The following is a 19869-nucleotide window of genomic DNA, read 5'->3' as shown; positions in this document are numbered from 1 at the left end:
ATTAGCAAATTGGGTGGATCCAATCATCCATTAGATGGACCTGTGCAGTTATGTTTGCACCGTTGACCCTAGCTTCTTTTTGTTTCATTACAATTTGTTTCTTGTGGTCCTGTTTCATTCCTGTGCTGCTCACATAAGAGGACAAGAGACACAACAAGGGTTCAATGTGCCACCTGTAATAGTAGGCTGCAGTGATACTTGGAAGTAAATGTCATGGGTGGAATTCCAGCCTGCCAATTCAGATAACATGCAGCAGTGCCTGCTCACAGTAGCTTTACTCAAATGGCTTGTTGCAAGCTTGAAGGCAGGAATAGTCCATGCATTGTTTGTCCAGTGCTTTTCCTTCACATAAAAAAAATCTGTTATCCAGAAACCACACAAGGGATTTACACTTAAATTGTAATTCAGGCAATGAATTCAATTATACTGATTTTACTGCAATTGTTGTATCCTGCACTCTCCTTTCCCCAGAACAACGGACATTATAAAATAAGGGTGATTCAAAATATGTCCTACCATTATACATTTTAACTAGCTGACCAGTTTGATTTGAAATATAAATATTTTAAGTAATTCACCGGTCTTCAGGAATCAAGAAACCTACAAATAGATCTATTTTTATGAAGAATCACCTGCTTTGCCCCTACAACATGACATAGTCTGACTGTCCTTACTTTGTAACTGTGCATTATAATAAAAACTGCAGCCCTACAATGTGAGGGCATTTAAGGGTAATTCTAATGTGCAGCTTGCTGCGAAATGCAGGGAAATGTGTGGGTCCTTTAATAGCTACACAACAGGCAAACCCCTTACAAGATGAAGGGAAAGAGCAGCATCTATTGAATTCCTGCCTAACACATAACTGATAAAGCTGATACACAGCAATCCTATGGGGGGCATTTTTAATTCAACCCCCAATTAATAGCAGTGAACTACCTATGGGCACAAAACTCAGGCAAGAAGGGCTGGAAGAACAAACCAACAGAGTCGTTATCCAGGCGTCCCCATTTCCTCCATGTCAATTTTCTCTCTGCTCATTGAAGACAAGCGCAAAGCAACAGGGAACAAAATTGGACCCATACTAAACACATATCTATCCTCACAGGTATGTGCAACTTCAACTCTCCAGATGTTTGATGCTGGAATTCCCATCAGCCCTAGCCAGCATAACCAACGGTGAGGGATCATGGGAGTTGTAGGCCAAAAAGTCTGGAGGGCCCCAAATTAGAGCATCACTTCATAGCTTTCACGGCCTTACTTCTTGGGCATGCGCACCTCATCCCCCACGTAATCAGCTCCACCCATTTCACGCCAACGATCCCCCCCCCCACCTCGAACACATTGAACCAATCATTAGTGCCAGTTCTAACGTCCTCTCCTGCCGGCACGCTCTTCGATACGCACAAGGCCGTCCTCAGCCGTCTCTTCTTATTGGCTCAAAGGGCCTTTTCTTCCTTTCGGCGGGTTGGTCGGCACGAGAGTAGCGCATGCGCTCTCCGCCTTTCCCGCTACGCTACCCAATTAGGCGTCGCCTAGAGTACCACGTTGGAAAAGCTCCTGCTTCTTGACTCCTCCCTTTTCTCTTTTCTCGCCTTCCCCCACCCCCGCCTTTCCTTTGGCTGTGTCAAGTGGCGGCCACCAACGTGGAGAGCGGAAGCCGCCGCTGTTCTCCTTCGAACGGGCTCCGCCGCGTGAGTTTTTTTTTTTTAAAAAAAAAAGTCAGCGCGCGGGCGGCGGCGGCGGTTTGGGACCGTACCATCTGCCTCCCTTGAGGTAAACGGGAGCGGCAGGACACCAGACAGATATCAGGCGCACGTGAGGCTGCTGGGTGGTGCCGGATTCTCACCTGTGAGGGGGGTCGCCACTCGCCCTCTCTTCCTGTCCCCCCCCTCAACTACCAAGGGTTTGGCGGAGCCCAACAGCTCTCCCGAGTGAGAGACCGTGAGGCGCGAGGAAGGCGCGTCGGGTCAGTCATAACCGGTTTGAACCGGAGCGCGAGGAGGAGCTGCTTCTGCCGCCATGGCTGAAACCGAGGAGAGAAGCTTGGACGACTTTTTCGCGAAGCGGGACAAAAAGAAACGGAAAGAGAAAAGTAGCCGGGGAGGCGCCACGGGAGCGGCTTCCACGGCCGCCTCTTCCAACGCCGCTGCCGCCAGTGGGGCTGGGGGAAGCCGGCAAACCGAAGGGGGCTCCGGAACGGCCTCTCATACTAACGCCGCTGCTAGAGCGGCACACAAGGTAAGGGTGGGGATTAGGTGGGTCCTGGGTTCAAGTATGGCCAGGAACTTGGGCGGCGGAGATGGGGGTGGGGGGAGATTAGGAGGAGCCCTTTCCCCGAGTGCTTCCTGTGGGCGTTGGTAGCTTCCTCTCAACAGAGGGCGCTGCTGCGGGGCTGGCCAGGCCCGTCTGGCCTTGGAATGGGGCGCGTGGAAATCGTGCCCACCGACCACCGTGACTCCTGGGGGAGGGTGGTGGCTGATCTCAGGGGTCGTGGGAGCCCCTCCCATTCGGGAATAGCGGGGTGTGTGGTGTCACGCTTGCGACAAAAAGGCAATGGAAGAGGAGAGGAAGAATTCTCCCTAATTCTCTAGGCTTGTTCCACTTCTACTATCGCCGACCCTTTCGTATCAGCGCCAGGACCTCACTTCTCGCCCTGTGATCTGACTAGGCTGTCCGATACTGACCCGGCAGCTTTTAAAAACTGTCTCGATAGTAGCCTTTAATCATTTGGCATCCAGAGGCGTGGCTTTAACCATTCAGTCCGTGGCTTTCCCTGAGTTGTAGCAGCTGGTTACTGCTACCTGGTAGAAAAGGGAGTTTTCTGCGTTCCTAAAATCGTGAACACTGAAGCAGAGCAAAAGTGAGTGTTCACTATCAGCTGTAGCGGTAGCACAGGAATGTAGCCTCTTCCAGACCTTCTGATTGCCTTCTGAAAGTGGTTCCTGAAGAGCTTAGTTTAAATCTTTGGCTGGTGCATTCTCCATGTAACACAAATTAAACATCTGTCTCTGTAATACGTTTTCACACTCGCTCTGGCTATGATAGCATAAGTGCTAGGTTGGATCAGTCCAAGCTTATTTTTAGAACACTTCTATTTTGCTTCTCATTTTCAACATTCCAAAGTGGTTTACAGCCAATTATAAAACATAAAATGATACATCTCACTAAAAGCACAACATTTGGACAAGTTAATGGTTGGAAAAAGCCAGGTCATTCCAGAGGGAAAGTGCCATCGCAGAGCAGTCTCATTGCTGTGTTGCTGCCAGATGGGACTCTGCAGAATGTGGTGTGAACAGCAAGCCCTCCCCTGGAGATCGTATATAGGGAGAGGTGATCTTTCAGGTAACCTGGACCGAACTTCTTAAGAGCTTATAATAATATCTCAATAGCTGACTGGCAGCCAGTATAGTTCTTTGAGCACTAGTGTTACGCGTGCATGGCAAGGCACTCAATGCACCAGCCTCACTGCAGCATTCTGCACTAGCTGCATCTTCCGAGCCAGCCTCATGGGCAGCCCCACATAGAGAGCATTACAGTAATCCAGTCTTGAGGTTTTCAGCGTATGGATCACAGTGATTAAGGAGCAGGCACAATTGATATACCAGCCAAAGTTGATAAAAGAAGCTCCATGCTACAGAAGTCACTTGGGCTTCTAATGACAGTGGTGAATCTTGGATCACCCCCAAACTGCATACCCATTTTTTCAGGGGGAGTGCAGCCCCACAGTGGCCAGCCAGCTGTCTGTGGGAAGTCCACAAGCAGTAGCTTGCGATAGCACCCTACCACTCATATTCCCCAGCAACTGGTATACAGAGACATATTGCTTCTGATTTTGGAGATAATAGATAGCCCTTGAAAGCATTATGTTCCATGAATTTGTCTAAACCCCTTTTGAAGCTATCCAAGTTGCCAGTCATCACTACATATGATGATAGTAAATTCCAGGAGATATTGAAACTTGCTTTATCCTCTATGTGACTCCATCACAGTGGCATGTTATAAACACTATTCACAGACCTGAGCAATGCCAGGCATATCAGCTAGTGACTTTATACATCTCAGTCATGTCCCCCTTACTAGCCTTTTTTCTAAGCTAAAGAGCCAGAAATTGTAAGTTTTCTTCATAGGAGAGTTAAATCTATGATCAGTAGCTTTCAAGATTTGAGGTTTATGCAACTTTTTTAAGATGACACATCTTTCTATTCTTGTCCCTAAAGCAGACTTTGTCACACCAAGTCTCACTAATTAATTCTTCCTAATTGTTACAATTGTCTACGAGCATGTAGCTAATTGAAGGCTACTCTGAATTGTTTCCAGTGGTTGCTGCTCCATATTGTCAGTTAATGTGTGCTGTTGTCACCATGTAGCTTTAGTCACTTCTCAATGAGCTGCCCAGAAAGACATTTGAAGTAGTATGAAGAAAGCCCCCCCCTGACTATGTGACAACCAATTGTATGCATATACCTGGCCATGAAGAGCAAGTGCCATAGGGAATGGGTTAAAGAAGCCTCTATGAAATCTTCTTTATACGTATCAACCGTAAGGTCAAACGCTCAGGTATAATTGAAACTTGGTGGGATTATTCCCTTGAGTGGAATATAGCAATTGAAGGGTATAATTTGTTCAAAAAGAACAGAAGAAATAGAAAGGGAGGTGGAATCGCACTTTATGTTAAAAATACTTATCCCTGCACAAAAACACAGGACGATGAGCCTGGTAGTCCCTCGAGAGCATCTGGATTAAAATAAATGAGGCAAGGAATAAAAGGAGTGTGATAGTCGGAGTCTACTACGGACCACCCAATCAAGTAGAAGACGAGGATGAAACTTTTGAAAAGCAAATTGCCAGTGTTTCAAGGAAATGTGATGTAGTGGTAATGGGGGAACTTCAGTTAACCCGATATTTGTTGGATGACAAGTTCTGCCAAAAGTGGCCCTTCCAAGAAATTCCTAACATTTCTGGCTGGTAACTCCTACAAAAAGTGGAGGAAAGAACTAGAGGATCAGCTACCCTTGACTTGATACTGATCAATAGAAATGACTTAGTGGATAAAGTGGCAGTTGCAGGAACTTTGGGGGAAAGTGACCACATTATGCTTGAGTTCTTGATTTTAAAGGAAGCAAAAGCTGAGTGTAGCCATACACGTACTCTGGATTTTAGGAAGGCTGATTTTAGTAAACTCAGAATTATGGTAAGTAAGGTCCCATGGCAAATGAGCCTAATGAGAAAAAGAGTCCACGATGGGTGGAAATTTTTTTAAAAGGAAATTTTAAAGGTGCAATTACAAACAATTCCAACAAGGAAAAAGAATAGAAGACAACAGAAGAAACCAATGTGACTCCACAAAAAGCTTAGAGATGACCTGAAAACAAAAAAGGACACATATAAGAAGTGGAAGGAAGGCCAGGCTACAAAAAAAGAGTACAGACAGCACAGAAGTGTAGGAATGGCATGAAGAATGGTACTTGAGAGGGTTGTGGCAGAGCAACTGCAGGCATTCTTGGAGGATACTGATTATCTAGATCCATTCCAGTCTGGGTTCCGATCTGGTTACGGGACTGAATCAGCCTTGGTCGCCCTGATGGATGACCTTTATTGAGAGAGGGACAGGGGGAATGCAACCCTGTTAATCCTGCTCGATCTCTCAGTGGCTTTTAATACCATCGACCATGGTATCCTCCTGGATCGACTCCGTGGGATGGGCATCGGAGGCACTGTGTTACAGTGGTTCCCGGTCCTACCTACGGGGTTGTTTTCAGAGAGTAGCATTGGGTTACCAGTCCTCGGCCTCTTGGCAATTGAGCTATGGAGTGCCGCAGGGCACCATCTTGTCCCCAATGCTATTTAACATCTATATGAAGCCGTTGGGAGCGGTCATTAGGGGATTTGGAGCTAAATGCCATCAATATGCTGATGGCACGCAGCTCTATCTCCCTGTGACAACAGAATCAGGTGAGGCTGTGCGGGTCCTGGGCCAGTGCCTAGACTCAGTAATGGGCTGGATGAGGGCCAATAAACAGACTGAATCCTGGCAAGACGGAAGTCCTGTGGGTGAGTGGTTCCCGAGTCTGGGAGACAGGCTCTTTGCCTGTTCTGGATGGGGTTGCACTGCCTCTGAAAGAACAGGTTTGTAGTTTGGGGGTACTCTTAGACCCATTTCTGTCATTGGAGGCTCAAGTAGCCGCCACGGCTCGGAGCGCCTTTTACCATCTTCGGTTGGTTCACCAACTATGGTCTCTCCTGGACAGGGATAGCTTGGCCACGGTGGTACAGGCATTGGTAACCTCAAGATTGGATTACTGCAACCCCTCTATGTGGGGCTGCCCTTGAAGCTGCTCCGGAAGCTGGAGTTAGTGCAGAATGCTGCAGCTCGGCTGTTGTGTGGAGCTGCCCCTTTCCAGCATGTAACTCCTCTGCTGAGGGAACTGCACTGGCTGCCTATTAGCTACCGGGCCAGGTTTAAGGTTCTTGTACTTGTGTACAAAGCCCTAAACAACTTGGGACCAGGATACCTGAGATAGTGCCTTCTCCCTTACCAACCTGCCCGGTCACTGAGGTCATCCGAGGGCCTGCTCCTGGTGGTTCCACATAGATCCATCCTCCGATTGGAATCCACCAGGGGAAGAGCCTTCAGTGTGGTGGCGCCCCTCCTGTGGAATTCCCTGCCTCTGGAGGTCAGGGAGGCGCCAATCTTGTACTCCTTTCAGCGCCTCCTGAAAACATCTTTATTCCAAGAAGCCTTTCTTTAATATGCAGCCTTGGATTTCTGTTTTTGCTTCTTTTAAATTTTGTTTTAACTGTTTTATTCTGTTTTTATTTTCATTTTATCTTGTACACCGCTCCGAAATTTTTCAATGGGGAGCTGTATATAAATATTCTAAATAATTAAATAAGACTAAAGCTGAGAATGAGTTGAGGCTAGCAAGGGATGCTGAAAGCAACGAACAAGCTTTCTTCAGGTATGTGCATAGTAAGAGGAAAGAAATGGTGTTTCAACTGCTTAATGAGGATGGCAAATTGATAACAAATGACAAAGAAAAGGCCGAAGTGCTCAATTCCTACTTTGGCTCAGTCTTCTCCCAAAAGTGGGTCTATGACCTCTCCCCCAGCAAAAGTGAAGTACAAGCTGAAGGGATAGGATTGCAGTTTGAGATTGATAAATGAACAAATGGTTGAGGAACAAATTCAAATTTCCAGGGCCCGATGAACTACATCCTAGAATAATAAAGGAGCTGGCAGAAGAACTATCACTGTCTATTATCTTTGCAAAATCATGGAAGATGGGTGAAGTGCCAGATGACTGGAGGAGGGCTATTGTTGTCCCTATCAAAAAGGAGGAACCTGGAAACTACAGAACAGTCAGTTTGACATCCATCCCTGGGGAAATTTTGGAGCAGATTATAAAGAAGTCAATCTGTAACCTTGAAAACAATGCAGTGATTACTAGAAGCCAGCATGGATTTGTCAAGAACAAATCCTGCCAGACTAATCTGATCTCATTGATCGGGTAACCTCCCTTGTGGACTGTGGGAATGCAGTAGATGTAATATATCTTGACTTCAGCAAAGCTTTTGACAAAGTGCCCCATGACATTCTTATCAGCAAACTAGCTAAAAGTGGGCTAGATGGAACAACTTTAAGGTGGATCCACAGTTGGCTACAGAATCGGACTCAAAAGAGTGCTTATCAATGGTACCTTCTCAAACTGGGAGGAGGTAACAAGCAGGGTACTACAGAGCTCAGTCCTGGGCCCAGTGTTCTTCAACATTTTCATTCACGACTTGGATGAGGGAATGCTTATCAAATTTGCTGATGTCACAAAATTGGGTGGGATAGCTAATAGCCTGAAAGATAGAAACAAAGTTTAAAGTGATCTTGATAGGTTGGAGCGCTGGGCTGAAAATAGCAGAATGAAATTTAATAGGGATAAATGCCAAGTTCAACACCTAGGAAAAAGAAACCAAATGCAGTTACAAGATGGGGGATACTTGTCTCAGCAATACTACAAGCAAGAAGGATCTTGGAATTGTTGTAGATCACAAGCTGAATATGAACCAACAATGTGGTGTGGCTGCAAAAAAAGCAAATGCTATTTTGGACTGCATTAATAGAAGTATAGCTTTCAAAATGCTTGAAGTGCTGGCTCCCCTCTATTCAGCACTGGTTAGGCCTCATCTTGAGTATTGCATCCAGTTCTGAGCACCACACTTCAAGAAGGATACAGACAAGCTAGAGGGGGTTCAGAGGACGGCAACGAGGATTATCAGGAGTCTGGAAACAAAGCCCTATGAGGAGAGACTGAAAGAACTGTGCATGTTTAGGCTGGATAAGAGAAGATTGAGGGGAGACATGATAGCACTCTTCAAATACTAGAAAGGTTGTTACATAGGGGAGGGCCAGGATCTCTTCTTGATCATCCCAGAGTGCACGGCATGGAATAATGGACTCAAGTTATAGGCAGCCAGATTCCAGTTGGACATCAGGAAAAACTTCCTGACTGTTAGAGCAATATGACAATGGAACCAATTCCCTAGGGAGGTTTTGAGCTCTCCCACACTAGAGGCATTCAAGAGGAAGCTGGACAGCCATCTTTCAGGGATGCTTTAACGTCGATTCCTGCATTGAGCAGGTGGTTGGACTCGATGGCCTTATAGGCCCCTTCCAACTCCACTATGATTCTGTGACCCCCAAGAGAAAAGGAGTTTGAATCTTTATCTTACTATCTAAATTAGTATCACACTTAATCTCTATACCTGTAGCTCACTATAACTATTTCTGATTATCTAAACATTTTGCAACCCCCAGTTCAGATTAGATAATAATCCTAAACATACTTTAGAATAGCTGGTCATGAACAACTCATAGCAAGCCTCAGGCTCGTGTTATTCCTTCTTCTGTTGCCTCCTCCATCTGCAACAGTTTCCATTAAAACAAACCAGAATATTACAGCATGGCTAGGAGTAACCACAAATTTGTACATAACAGTAGTCCATGGGCAGTCAGAAATGAAGGCAGAAGCTCTTCATCTCCTCTTGTGTGCAGAAACCGGAGGGGGGAATGTGCTGAAGTCTCCGCAGGCCGAAGACTGTCCCCACCCCCATAGATAATGGTTGGCCAATTGAAATTTAATTTTCTGCTAATAGGTAGATAATAACTTCAAAGGAAAACATTGGGTTGGATCCAAATACCCAGCATTTCATTTACACAGCAGGATGTCACCATTTTTCTCTGAAAACTGGCTCTGACTCCCAAGAACTGTGTGACATAATGGGAGAAAAGTAGGGCAAAGAATGGCATGCCTCAAAACAAACATACACAGTATACTGTGTTTATGCCTGCTGCAAAGAGGTTTTGGTATCTTGAAAAGCATGTTCAAATTGTAAAGCAATTATGTCCTTTTTTAAAAAAAATTAAGCTTTTCATTCTTTTAAAGTCTGTTCCATCCAGGGTCCAAGTTAGATAACACAAAAATGGTGTAATGTTAAGTTAAAAAAACATGTTGAGATTTGCAAAGCACTTGGGTCATGTTTTGAATTACCTATTTAGAATTGTAGCATACTCACTAATTTGGTTCGCATAATTACTGTGGTTTAAACAAACCAAGGTTGGTTGTTTATACTGTGGTGTGTGCTGGGTATCATTTACATGGCTTGTTGGAGGGGTAACAACTCTGAAATAATCCAACATTTCTTATCCTAATGTGTGTGAAATGCTCTGAACTCTTGAAATGTGCTGTGTGCTTCTAACCTAGGCTTATGACACAGCAAAATAATCTGAAGTACTGATAATGAGCCTATATAATGTTTGTATCTTGCAGGAAGAAGATGACTGGAAGGAATTTGAGCAGGAAGAAATAATTGACTACAGTGGTCTCAGAGTTCAATCCATGCAAATTAGGTATTACTGTCTTAAAAGTATACATCTGTTAAAATATTCAATGATATTTCTAAACTTAACTTGCCACATGATGCTTGCATTGCTTCAAAGCAATCAAATTGAGCCAGTTCATACATAACAATACATCAGGAATGAGCAAACTTATTGGTGCATGCTGTTTGGTTGTTCCCTGTTCATTCTTCCTGTCAGTGGGAACAGCTAAACTAGGAAGCTTCTGCCCATGGTCTGTTTTGCATTATGTCTGAATTGGAATCTCTGGCTTGTTCCTCTCCGAATAAGACAGTCAGAAATCAGGGCTTGGATGCATCAAAAAACAAGGAGGAGTGATTGAAATGTGAGCTTCATGTATATTGGGATTTTTAGCCTCTCGTATCCCTTGAGTTCTATGATTTATGAAGCCCTAAATCTTTTGCATTCCCTTTATTTGCAACTACAGATCTATAACTTTATGAAATGCTTATGTTCTAGTTGCTTGCTCTTTCTTTTGTTAGCATCAGACTTCATCCTTTTGTATGGTAATATACAGGATTGGAGATGTTCACTTTATTTTAGATGCCTGTCCAGTTTCAGCAACGCTGCTTGGTAAAAAGATATCAGCAAACTATACGCATGCAATCCATCCCATGTTGAGCCTTCTTAAGTATAATTGAAAAACAACCTAAGAACACATCCCATTCTTAAAAGATTGTTCTTTGCAATGATTGAGATAAATGTCATTCTCAAAGATGCTGTGTGGCAATTGGCTAACAGTTTCTCATATATCATATTGCACAGATGCTGGATTATATATGTCATGGAAATAGAAGGATATTACAGTACCCTGTTACAATATACCTCTCCTCATATGTACTGTTGTTTTTAAATAGATACCGTTGTTTTTATACTGTTTTTATGGTTTTGATGCTTTTAAATTTTGTATACTTTTTAATGTTCACTGTTTTTAACTTTTGTAAACTGCCCAGCGAGCTTTGGCTATGGGGCGGTTTATAAATGTAATAAATAAATAAATAATAAAGTGTACAATGTGTTATATGTACATGCTTGATGCATGTGATGTTGTTTTTCCTGTCAGTGAAAAAGATGATGATGAAGGTGATAAGAGAGAAGAGCCAAGAGATAATAGTGAAGAACCAGGTGGGGGCATGGAGAAGGTGTCTGGTCCTTGGAATAAGTCTGCTTCTACACAACAGGCACCTGTTGCTGAAATTATTGGTGAGTTTGGGTTTGGGTTTGTTAAGGAATATCAGTTGAATTGTCTGTATTGGGCTTTCTTTTTTAATTTGAGCTTTCTGTTGCTGCTAATCAAAATCTAGCTGCCGAGTTCAAACATCTATGTTACGAAAGAGGATGCCTACAAATTAGTAAGATTGGTTTTCAGTGGAGAAAATGAAACATGTAGACAGAACTATGTGGAGAATGTAGTGGGTCCATTTTACATGTTAAAATTAAATCCATTTTTACCAGTGTAGTGGTAAGTAGCAACACAGTACAACCATTTGTCAATAGTTGTAGTATGTTGCCCATACCTCCATGCTTTCTTATAACCATTGCTGGAAGGACACATCAAATTCCTAGGTGCCAGAGCTACTAGGTTCATTAATAATTAAACCTTATTTTTTTATATATCTTGGAATTCTTGGGGGGGGAGGGGAGAAAGAAAATAAATTCATAATATTGCCACAAGAAGGTGAGAGCAGAGTATAAGATTACTGCTACTTGTCATTTTGATAGAATGCATCAGTTGTATTTGCTCAATAGGAGACATGATTATACTCTAGTTTTTGCCCAAAAGGAAGTGCAGAATGTTTCTCTTTGGCTTGCTATACATCGTAGACTGCATAATGAGCTTTCTTAAGCAGACTAACAAATGTTTCCTCCTTAAGACTAACTGTAAAACAATTGGAAAATTAACTGTCACCTTAAAAACGCTTCTAGATTCTGTTGTTGCAACACAGTATCTGCATTCAGACATAGCTTCAATCTATGGTGATAAATCCTAGCACAAGTAGAACAAATCTGAAGGTTGTGTTTGCAGTTTGGAACAATGCAACTCTCATTTTAGCTTATAATCCCTAACTATAATTTATACAAACCACGAATTTACATATCTAGGCAAATAGGCAGACTGGCTTGTTAAAAACAGCAGCTTCAGATTTTTTCCCCATTGCTTGCAAAGAAAGGGAGAACCTATAATACATCCCTGTAACAACAAACCATGGTTTCTTGTTAGACCTGAATGCAGCTGGTGTGGGTTTTTTGTTTTGATAATAGGTTGCCTGCTGGAATATAAATTCCTCTATACCAGGTGATATATTAAATGTAGACTTAGGGTGCAATCGTATGAAGATAGTTGGCAGCCTTCAAACTCGGAGGCTACCGAATATCCAATGCAGGGCAGCTGTAACAGAGGCGATATTAGTCTCCGCTCTCCAGCTGCTCTGCATTTCTGCTAGCTGGCCAATTTCGCCTATCTAGCAGTGGCATTTCGGAAGGGGAAAGGAGTTTGGGGTGCTTGTAAGGCCAGTGCCCCAGTCCCCTCCCGCACCTGAGAATGCCCCCTTTCTCCATCTCCATGCTCCGTTTCCAAGGACAGAGATGGAACCAGGGGGAAGGGAGGGGGACAGGAAGCACAGTTTCTGGGCTCTGAGGTCAGAGCCCTGTTTCTGACCTTGAAGCCCAGAAACTGAACAATCTTATGTTCCCCCGATGCTGTCTGGAGGACATAGGATTTCTCCTTAAATAGCTTTATTAAGCTGGAATATATATCACTCAGATTTGAAGTATACAAAGTGGGCTCCTCTCCATTCATCTAATTACATGGGGTTGTTTCAGAAAACCTTTCTATCTCATCTGCAGAAAGCCCAGAACCAGTGCAGTCCAGTGGGGTATATAGGCCACCTGGTGCAAGAGAAACCAGGACACGGAAAGTGCCACAAGGACCCCCAGAGATCTATAGCGATGCACAGTTTCCATCATTGCAGTCCACTGCCAAGCATATTGATACTAGAAAGTAAGTATGGTAATAGCAGCACTCTGCGCAGTTATTGTAAAGTTGCTTTTTTCACCCAACCACTTCTTCAAAGCATCATAAACCTATCCAGAATTCATAAACAAGTATGTAGGGTGACTGGCAGCAGAAGATACAAACAGGTTTTAAGTGCAAGTATGCCTAAGCAGCATGTGGATTGAATTTGCACACATTTGAATAAGAGGCTTTCTTATATAGTTACTTAATTTAGAGAAAGCTGTTCAGAGGGTTGGGATGGTAGAAGTTTGAAAGTTTCAGTCTGTGCCCACTCAGGATGTCATATCACAACCATGTATGATCTTAAATTCACTTTGTTATTTGCAAGACTTCAGTACTTTTATATATTAACAGCATAAATAGGCATTGCTTTAATTTCGTGCCTAAGAGGTGGCTTGCTTTGCTAAACCACAACTTAGACCTTGTTCCAGTTTTGTCTGCCTGTAGAATAAAGTATGTTGACAAAAATGGCTTTTACAGGAGACTCTTCGCACTTTCTCACTAAACCGGGATTGTGACTTAAATCCTGAGCTACTTTTAGGTGCTCCCAAGACCTTGAGTGTGCTTGGTAGGATTTTTTAAAGTTTTGACATCATACACACATCCATGCCATATCAAAAACTACTTATGAACCCACACACCATATTTTGGAAGAGGTATGCCATGCAGCAAGAGGGGCTTCCGTTAGAGAAACAAAAGTTCAAATCTCTCTTGGATGTGAAGAACTAGTTTTGCAGTACTTTGGATCTAGGCCTATACTTTGGAACAGCTTGCTCAGCGTTGCATTCAACGGGATGTTAACATTCATAATTGTTCACTTATTGTTACAGTGTTCAAACTTCTGTGGGAGTGTGAATTAGCATGGTTGTTTATGGCCACAATCCAGCGAACTGCACCACTAGCTCTCTCCAGCATAGCTTTGAACTTCAGTGTTAGAACAGCATATCCTGGTTCTGCCACTGATGTTTCAAAAGCAGTTTGTGAAATGGCACAAAGGCTTGTTCAAAGAAATGTCATCCCACTGGCATGCACAAGCCCTTAGCCATGCCTGTTGTAGCTCCCTGGATTGGTGGCCCATTACCCAGTCAGTGGCCCTAGCCATGGAACTTTGCAACCAAAACTAGTGTCATTGAATTAGTATTGCTAAGGGGCAAGTGTGTGTAAGACACTTACTGATTACATTTATTTTCCCTTAGGGATAAAGAAATGGAGAAGAGCTTTGAAGTAGTAAAACACAAAACTAGAGGTAGGGATGAGGTTTCAAAAACCCAGGCAACTAAACTTCAGCTAGACAACCAATATGCTGTGCTTGGGGATCAGTAAAGCTGCACACACATTACAATTAAGGAATGGTAATTTGATACCCTTCCAGTCTTAAGGTAACTAAACTACACCTATTATGAACGTGCCGTCTTATTTCTGCTGGATCTACTGCAACAAGTGCAGACTACTTTGACGTAAGTGATTGGCTCTTCTGCACTATGGAAATATGCTTAATTTGGTACACCTGACTTTCTTCTTTGGATATGAGGGAAATTAATGTAAATGGTCGAACAAGAGTTCCCAGTGTTTTACTCTGCAGCCAGTGGTTATTTCACATTTTTTTATGTTCAGATACTGAGCCTTCGTAAGGGTTGACTACCTCAGACTTGCTGCACTCATTGTGGACACCATGTGGATCACAACTTCTGGAAAAGGTTACAACTCTTTAGTGGCCATCTGAAACTCGAAGCCAGCTCTACTGGATTCCTCTCAGAAATCCTGCAGAAGTCAGCCATCTGGGTTCTGGTTTACTATAAATGACAAATTTAAGTGACCTTAAATGAGCAATTTGTCCTTTGCCCCCATTTATTACATCCTTTCATATGTAGCCATAATTTACTAGGAACCTCTAGTGTATACCACTTTCAAAAATATGCAGTGTAGTGTTGCGCTGTAGCTTGTTTTTTATTTAGGTGTCCAGAAAATACACATCCAGGTAGAAAATGTAGGGACACTAGTCTGCATATATTAATTGGTTTCAACTATGTAAATTTTAATAATTGCTCCCCTGGCTTGAGAAATTGCAGTATAGTCAAGTAGCAGCATGAAATATGCAGACTACCCATACTTTTCTTTTTCTTTACTGGGTTTCAAGCGATTAGTATTTCTGTAGTTTGCATTCATTGGCCAATAAATGTCTGTGCTCCCCCTAGTATCTGGAGTTTATTTTTGAAAAACCCATGCCATATACTTAGCCTTAACAATGTATTATGGCAAGTATCAGCTGTTGGTCGCACACACTATTGTATTTGCAGGATGGAAGTAATTATATGTCTTGTGAAAAATGTCTATTGTTGTGGTTTCTTACTGGTTGAAATGTGGAAATATTCTGGGAATAAGGTGTTGCACTTACGGCATTTTACCCTCTGCTGCCCAAAGATTTAGTGACAACTTCAGTTGTAGGTCAGTCTTCTGGCCTACATGACCATTTATTTGGAGAGATAGTATAATAGTACCTATATACTAAGATTTCTGTTATATTGTGCTGTATGATATTGACAGTGACTAGAATTCAAATCAACTCCCAAAGAAGTTCCTGGGATATAGAAGGTAATCCTACCTAATTTTCCCTCTTACCTAAATCTTAATGTGGCTGGTGCTGATTTCCTGATTTCCAAGACTCCTCCTACTTCCTGGAATCTTGAGCAGGAATTCAGACATCATAAAAGTATTTCTTTGTGAGATGGGTTGGTAATTATCAAAATGTAATAACTTTGCAATTAAAGACTGGTTATGATGTGAAATAATTGATTTACTGAAGAACAAACTTCCTTCCGCTTATGATGGCATTGGCTTTATCCCTAAAAAGAACTGTTTGACACGATTGTGAGAAACAGCTAAGCCAGGCCAGTGGATGCCCAGATCACTGGAAATAAACCTACAGATGACACCATTGAGTTGTGTATCTTTCCTGAAAATGTGTCTTTTTGCCAACAAAACATTTGCAGGGTATTAAAGCTAAAGAACTAAGATGATGTGAAATTGTATGTCACTTGATGACATAGCAGAAACATACAATTTTAAATCCCAACTTTGGCATTTTATTAAGGTTGTTGTTACACATGAATCAAGTTTTAATATACTGTTTGATAGTGTAGATGAAGCTGTCCTTTCTAACTTCACTTGAGTTCTTAGGCATAATTGGCAGAGCAAGATAACATTGTAACAATAAATAAAATAAATAGAAATGTACACGGCTTCTGGATAATGAATATGCACATGTTTTGATGATGTCGTGCATCATTCAAACTAAACATGGCAAAGCTGATATATGATCATGATGATCAAACTTGAGGCTGCAATTCTATGCACATTATGAGGAAATAAGACCTATTACTTCTGGGCTTACTTCTGAGTAATATGCATAGAATTGGAATTGGCTTTTCACTGATGCTAAGAATGGATAGCCTTCAGTTAACTTGATAACATCTGTTCACTGCCTACCTCACCCTGCATATACCACCACTAGCAAAGACCACAGACTGATGTGAAGTGGCAAATGAATTGCTGTCTGGCAACTTATGAGGAAGCAGCACTGCTGAGGATGACAGTTATTTGTACTAAAACAGAACTTCTCACACATTGATCCCAATTTGGTACTCTTTGAAGACCTAGATGTGTGCACAACCTTTAGCCCCTGATGTGAGCAGGCTCCCACCCACTTCCCCCACAGTAAGGTGAGAAATACTGTTTTCTGGTTTCCAAAATGGGTTTTCCTGTTAATAGCAGCAGGGAAACAAGTCTTGGTGGTAATCACAGGGATGGGAGAAGCTTTTACCCTCAGTAATCACTTAGATATCAAGTGAGCAGGAATAGATGTTGTGGGAAAGAGAGTATACATGTGTGCATATGTGCTTCCCCCCCTCTCAAACATGGGATATGGATCTTTGGGCTAAAAGCATTGTGCACCCCTGCCCTAGATTGATGCCTCATAGATTTTTTTTTCACACTGAATAACTTGCTTTAACAAAAACAATAAGCCAGTGAACTGTCTTAAGTCACTGAAACGTTCTCAAAAACACAAGATACAACCCTAAAAAGCATGATGTCTAGTACCTTTGATACAGCTGGATTCTCCCTATAGGACTAAGTGTAGTCTTGTTTGCTTGATGCACTTACATACATATAGCTTGTCTGTCACCTTTAATACTGAACTTTCTGAATCTTAATATATGCCCAACTATTTTCCCGATGTAATAGCATATATCCTGTTACAGAATTGCTTTACAGATAAGGAGAGTAAGGAAGGTAATTTAAGTTCATCTGAAGTGCAAATGGCAGTGCCAGGTTATTTCTGGTAAATTTCAAGTGAAGTTTTGGCTATTGGTTTGAAAAAAGGATCTAGCCCTGATAACGAATATCACTTTCCCTGAAATCAAAGCTGGTCTATAGGAATCCATTCTGAATTTGTGTTTAGGTTAGCTACCTATTCTATGAATGGATGTAAAGACTGGAATCCTTCTTGTAGACCATTGTCCCATATTTGTAAGTGACCATAAAAACTAGCTGTATCACTGATTATTGACACTTTGTTAAAAGCCCATGTCATTGTCCTGTTCAAAACAAATATAATAGTCATAATCTCTACTTCAGTAAGCACTTGAAAGCCAACTTCAGAGAAATGTGAGAGTCAAACAAGCCAGGCTAAAAAAATACATGTTTTTAATCTAAAATGTTGGTAGCATAAGGAATATATGTTGACAGCTTGTTTGTGGAACAGCCTTTTTATTTCAAACATTTTAATTTATCTGATACTCTCTTAAATGTTGGTAAAGAGATCCTGTGGGGTGGGTGCTCATTCTGTGGAAGCATTAGGAGTGCCTGAGAGCCTTTACAACATTTTCAGAGGCTTTTGTACAAATACTATAATGATATAGTTGCAATACAAACCCTATGCAGATATGGCTCTAACAGCGGTGCCTGTATACAATGGGGAATTGTGATCACATCACACTGTTGGGGAACCTGCTGGATTGTCTGTATATTGGCAGTCACATTTGAATAGGGGTCTAGATGTATGGAACCCAACCTGCTTTGAGTACAGCACCAACTATTACTTCAAGGAGTTTGGGTGATTGGGCTCTAGATGCAGAGGCTCCTATTCCTACTTAATACCCAGTATCAGGTGGGTAGTATCCATCTTGAGCCTACCGCCATTCACACTCAACAGTTAAAGCTGTGTCTGCATAGACAGTGTCTTCTATATACTCTTTATACTTGACTTCAGTGGGAATTGTTTGTGGAAGTGTTTAGTGCTGAGGCCTTATACTGCTGTTATGACCTTGGATATCCATATTATAGCAAAGAGAGTGAACTGCTGAAAGTAATGTTAGAAAATTGAAACTAAAATTGCATTATTTTGGTTAAATTGTGCCTAAGCCTAGCTAATAACAGAAACAGTTAATCTGACTGTTCTCAGGGCAAATTTCAACTGCAAAATTATATGCCATCTGGAATAGAGGCATTTCAGCTAGCACAATGAAAGTTTACACTAAGCATTAAATGAAACTCCTGCAAAAGGTAAGAGTAAAAGGTTCAATATTAAAAGGAATTCTATCCTGGAAGTTCATCATAGATAACTACATAAGGAAATGTATTGATTCATTTCCTTCCTTGATGTAATGCCATCCAAAAATCACTGGTGCAACTGTACCCTGCATTGTATTTAATGTGTCTGAGACAAGACAGATGAAAAGGGGGAAGTGCAGGAGAGGATCGTTCAGTGTAAATGGAAGAGAAGACTCTGAGGAAGCAAGTAGAAGACCTCTTTGGCCCTGCTATTTATATCAAATATAATTAAAATATGAGGTTTTCTACACATTGGACAGAATGAGGAGGTAGAATTCTGGATTGTACCACTTTGGACTGCAGGGCTAGATGGGACATGTCTTGAATAGTCCTCCACAAACTTCTTACAAGTAAAAAAAAATGCTTAAGGGGGAGAGGGCTATAATAACCCTGCCCCAATGTACTTGTTTGTTATTGAGGAGGGGGCTTTTATGGGGAGAGCATTCAAAGATTATACCCCACATGAGATCTGAAGTGGGATAGTTTAGCATTCTGTCACTTCTGTCTATCATTTCATTCTGCCAGCTGTCTAGGATTGCTCTATGTTAGAGAGGAAAGTGTAAGGACAGGAAGAAATCGTGTAGGATTAGAAATTGTCTCAGAGCAAATATGAACCTACGTAACCTTTATCTCTGATGGTTAAGTAAAATGGGAATGTTACTACAATGGAAATTCAGTGTTCTGATCATATATATAAAGTAACTTTCAGAACGATAAATTTGTCACTTGTTCAGTAATAAAGTAATCTTTGCTGGTATGGTTTACTCCCTTCTTTTAAAATGTTAAAATATTAAAACTTGTCAAGGGAACGTCCATGAACTTGGATGAGGAAATCTGAAACCACTGCAAGGATGAAAGTGTAGTCTGTTCCAAATATGGCATAGGAATGGGTGGACGTCTTAGAGTGCCTGAGTGTTCTAGGCTGTAAAGAGAATCCTTCCCTACCTCACAGGGGTGTTGTGAGGCTGACTTAATTATTTGTAAGATGCTTTTGAGTTTTCCTGATGGAAGGTGCTATCGAAGTGCAAGACATAACTAATCAGCTGACAACTGGCTGATTCTGTCACAATAAGAAAATGTTCAACTTAGTTTTCATTACAGTATTTTGCTACTATAGAAAGCTTCTCTACAAAACATTAAATGTATGGATCATGTAACAATGGACTTTGCAAGAAGGCATGGTTGAGTTTTCAATCTTTATGCATCCCTTTCTGGTTTTATGTGATTAACTGTGCAGATCTAATTGTATTAACAAGGTTTTTGGGTTTTGCATGGAATTTAAGATCAACTATAATTTTTGTAAACTCCCTGAATGAAATAAACTCATGTTCACTCTG

At 41.9% G+C, this 19869-nt stretch overlaps 1 protein-coding gene across 3 annotated transcripts; it reads left to right on the top strand.

Moving 5' to 3' along the window:
• The first annotated feature begins 1691 nt into the window (after positions 1–1691).
• CDV3 (CDV3 homolog) lies at positions 1692–19869 on the top strand. 3 transcript variants are annotated; one of them, XM_063124139.1, is made up of 5 exons: positions 1692–1696; positions 9818–9897; positions 10970–11109; positions 12754–12907; positions 14119–19869. In XM_063124139.1, the coding sequence occupies exons 2-5, from the start codon at positions 9887–9889 to the stop codon at positions 14243–14245; spliced, it is 432 nt and encodes a 143-aa protein (XP_062980209.1). In that variant the 5' UTR covers positions 1692–1696; positions 9818–9886; the 3' UTR covers positions 14246–19869. The 3 variants fall into 3 exon arrangements, with proteins under 3 accessions (XP_062980209.1, XP_062980192.1, XP_062980201.1); XM_063124122.1 differs by lacking the exon at positions 1692–1696 and adding an exon at positions 1714–2238; XM_063124131.1 differs by lacking the exon at positions 1692–1696 and adding an exon at positions 1716–2238 and having other exon boundaries at positions 14537–19869.

The sequence above is a fragment of the Elgaria multicarinata genome, chromosome 1 (genome assembly GCF_023053635.1).
Source record: "Elgaria multicarinata webbii isolate HBS135686 ecotype San Diego chromosome 1, rElgMul1.1.pri, whole genome shotgun sequence".
In the NCBI taxonomy this organism is placed as follows: domain Eukaryota; kingdom Metazoa; phylum Chordata; class Lepidosauria; order Squamata; family Anguidae; genus Elgaria; species Elgaria multicarinata.
The sequence above is the reverse complement of the archived record's forward strand: the minus strand, read 5'-3'. Positions and strand labels throughout refer to the sequence as shown.

Coding starts and splice junctions, on each gene's coding strand:
- CDV3 (XM_063124122.1), top strand. CDS start 2,020: ATGGCTGAAACCGAGGAGAGAAGCTTGGACGACTTTTTCGCGAAGCGG. Junction 9,898..10,969: donor GTTCAATCCATGCAAATTAG/GTATTACTGTCT, acceptor TTTTCCTGTCAG/TGAAAAAGATGATGATGAAG. Junction 12,908..14,118: donor AAGCATATTGATACTAGAAA/GTAAGTATGGTA, acceptor ATTTTCCCTTAG/GGATAAAGAAATGGAGAAGA.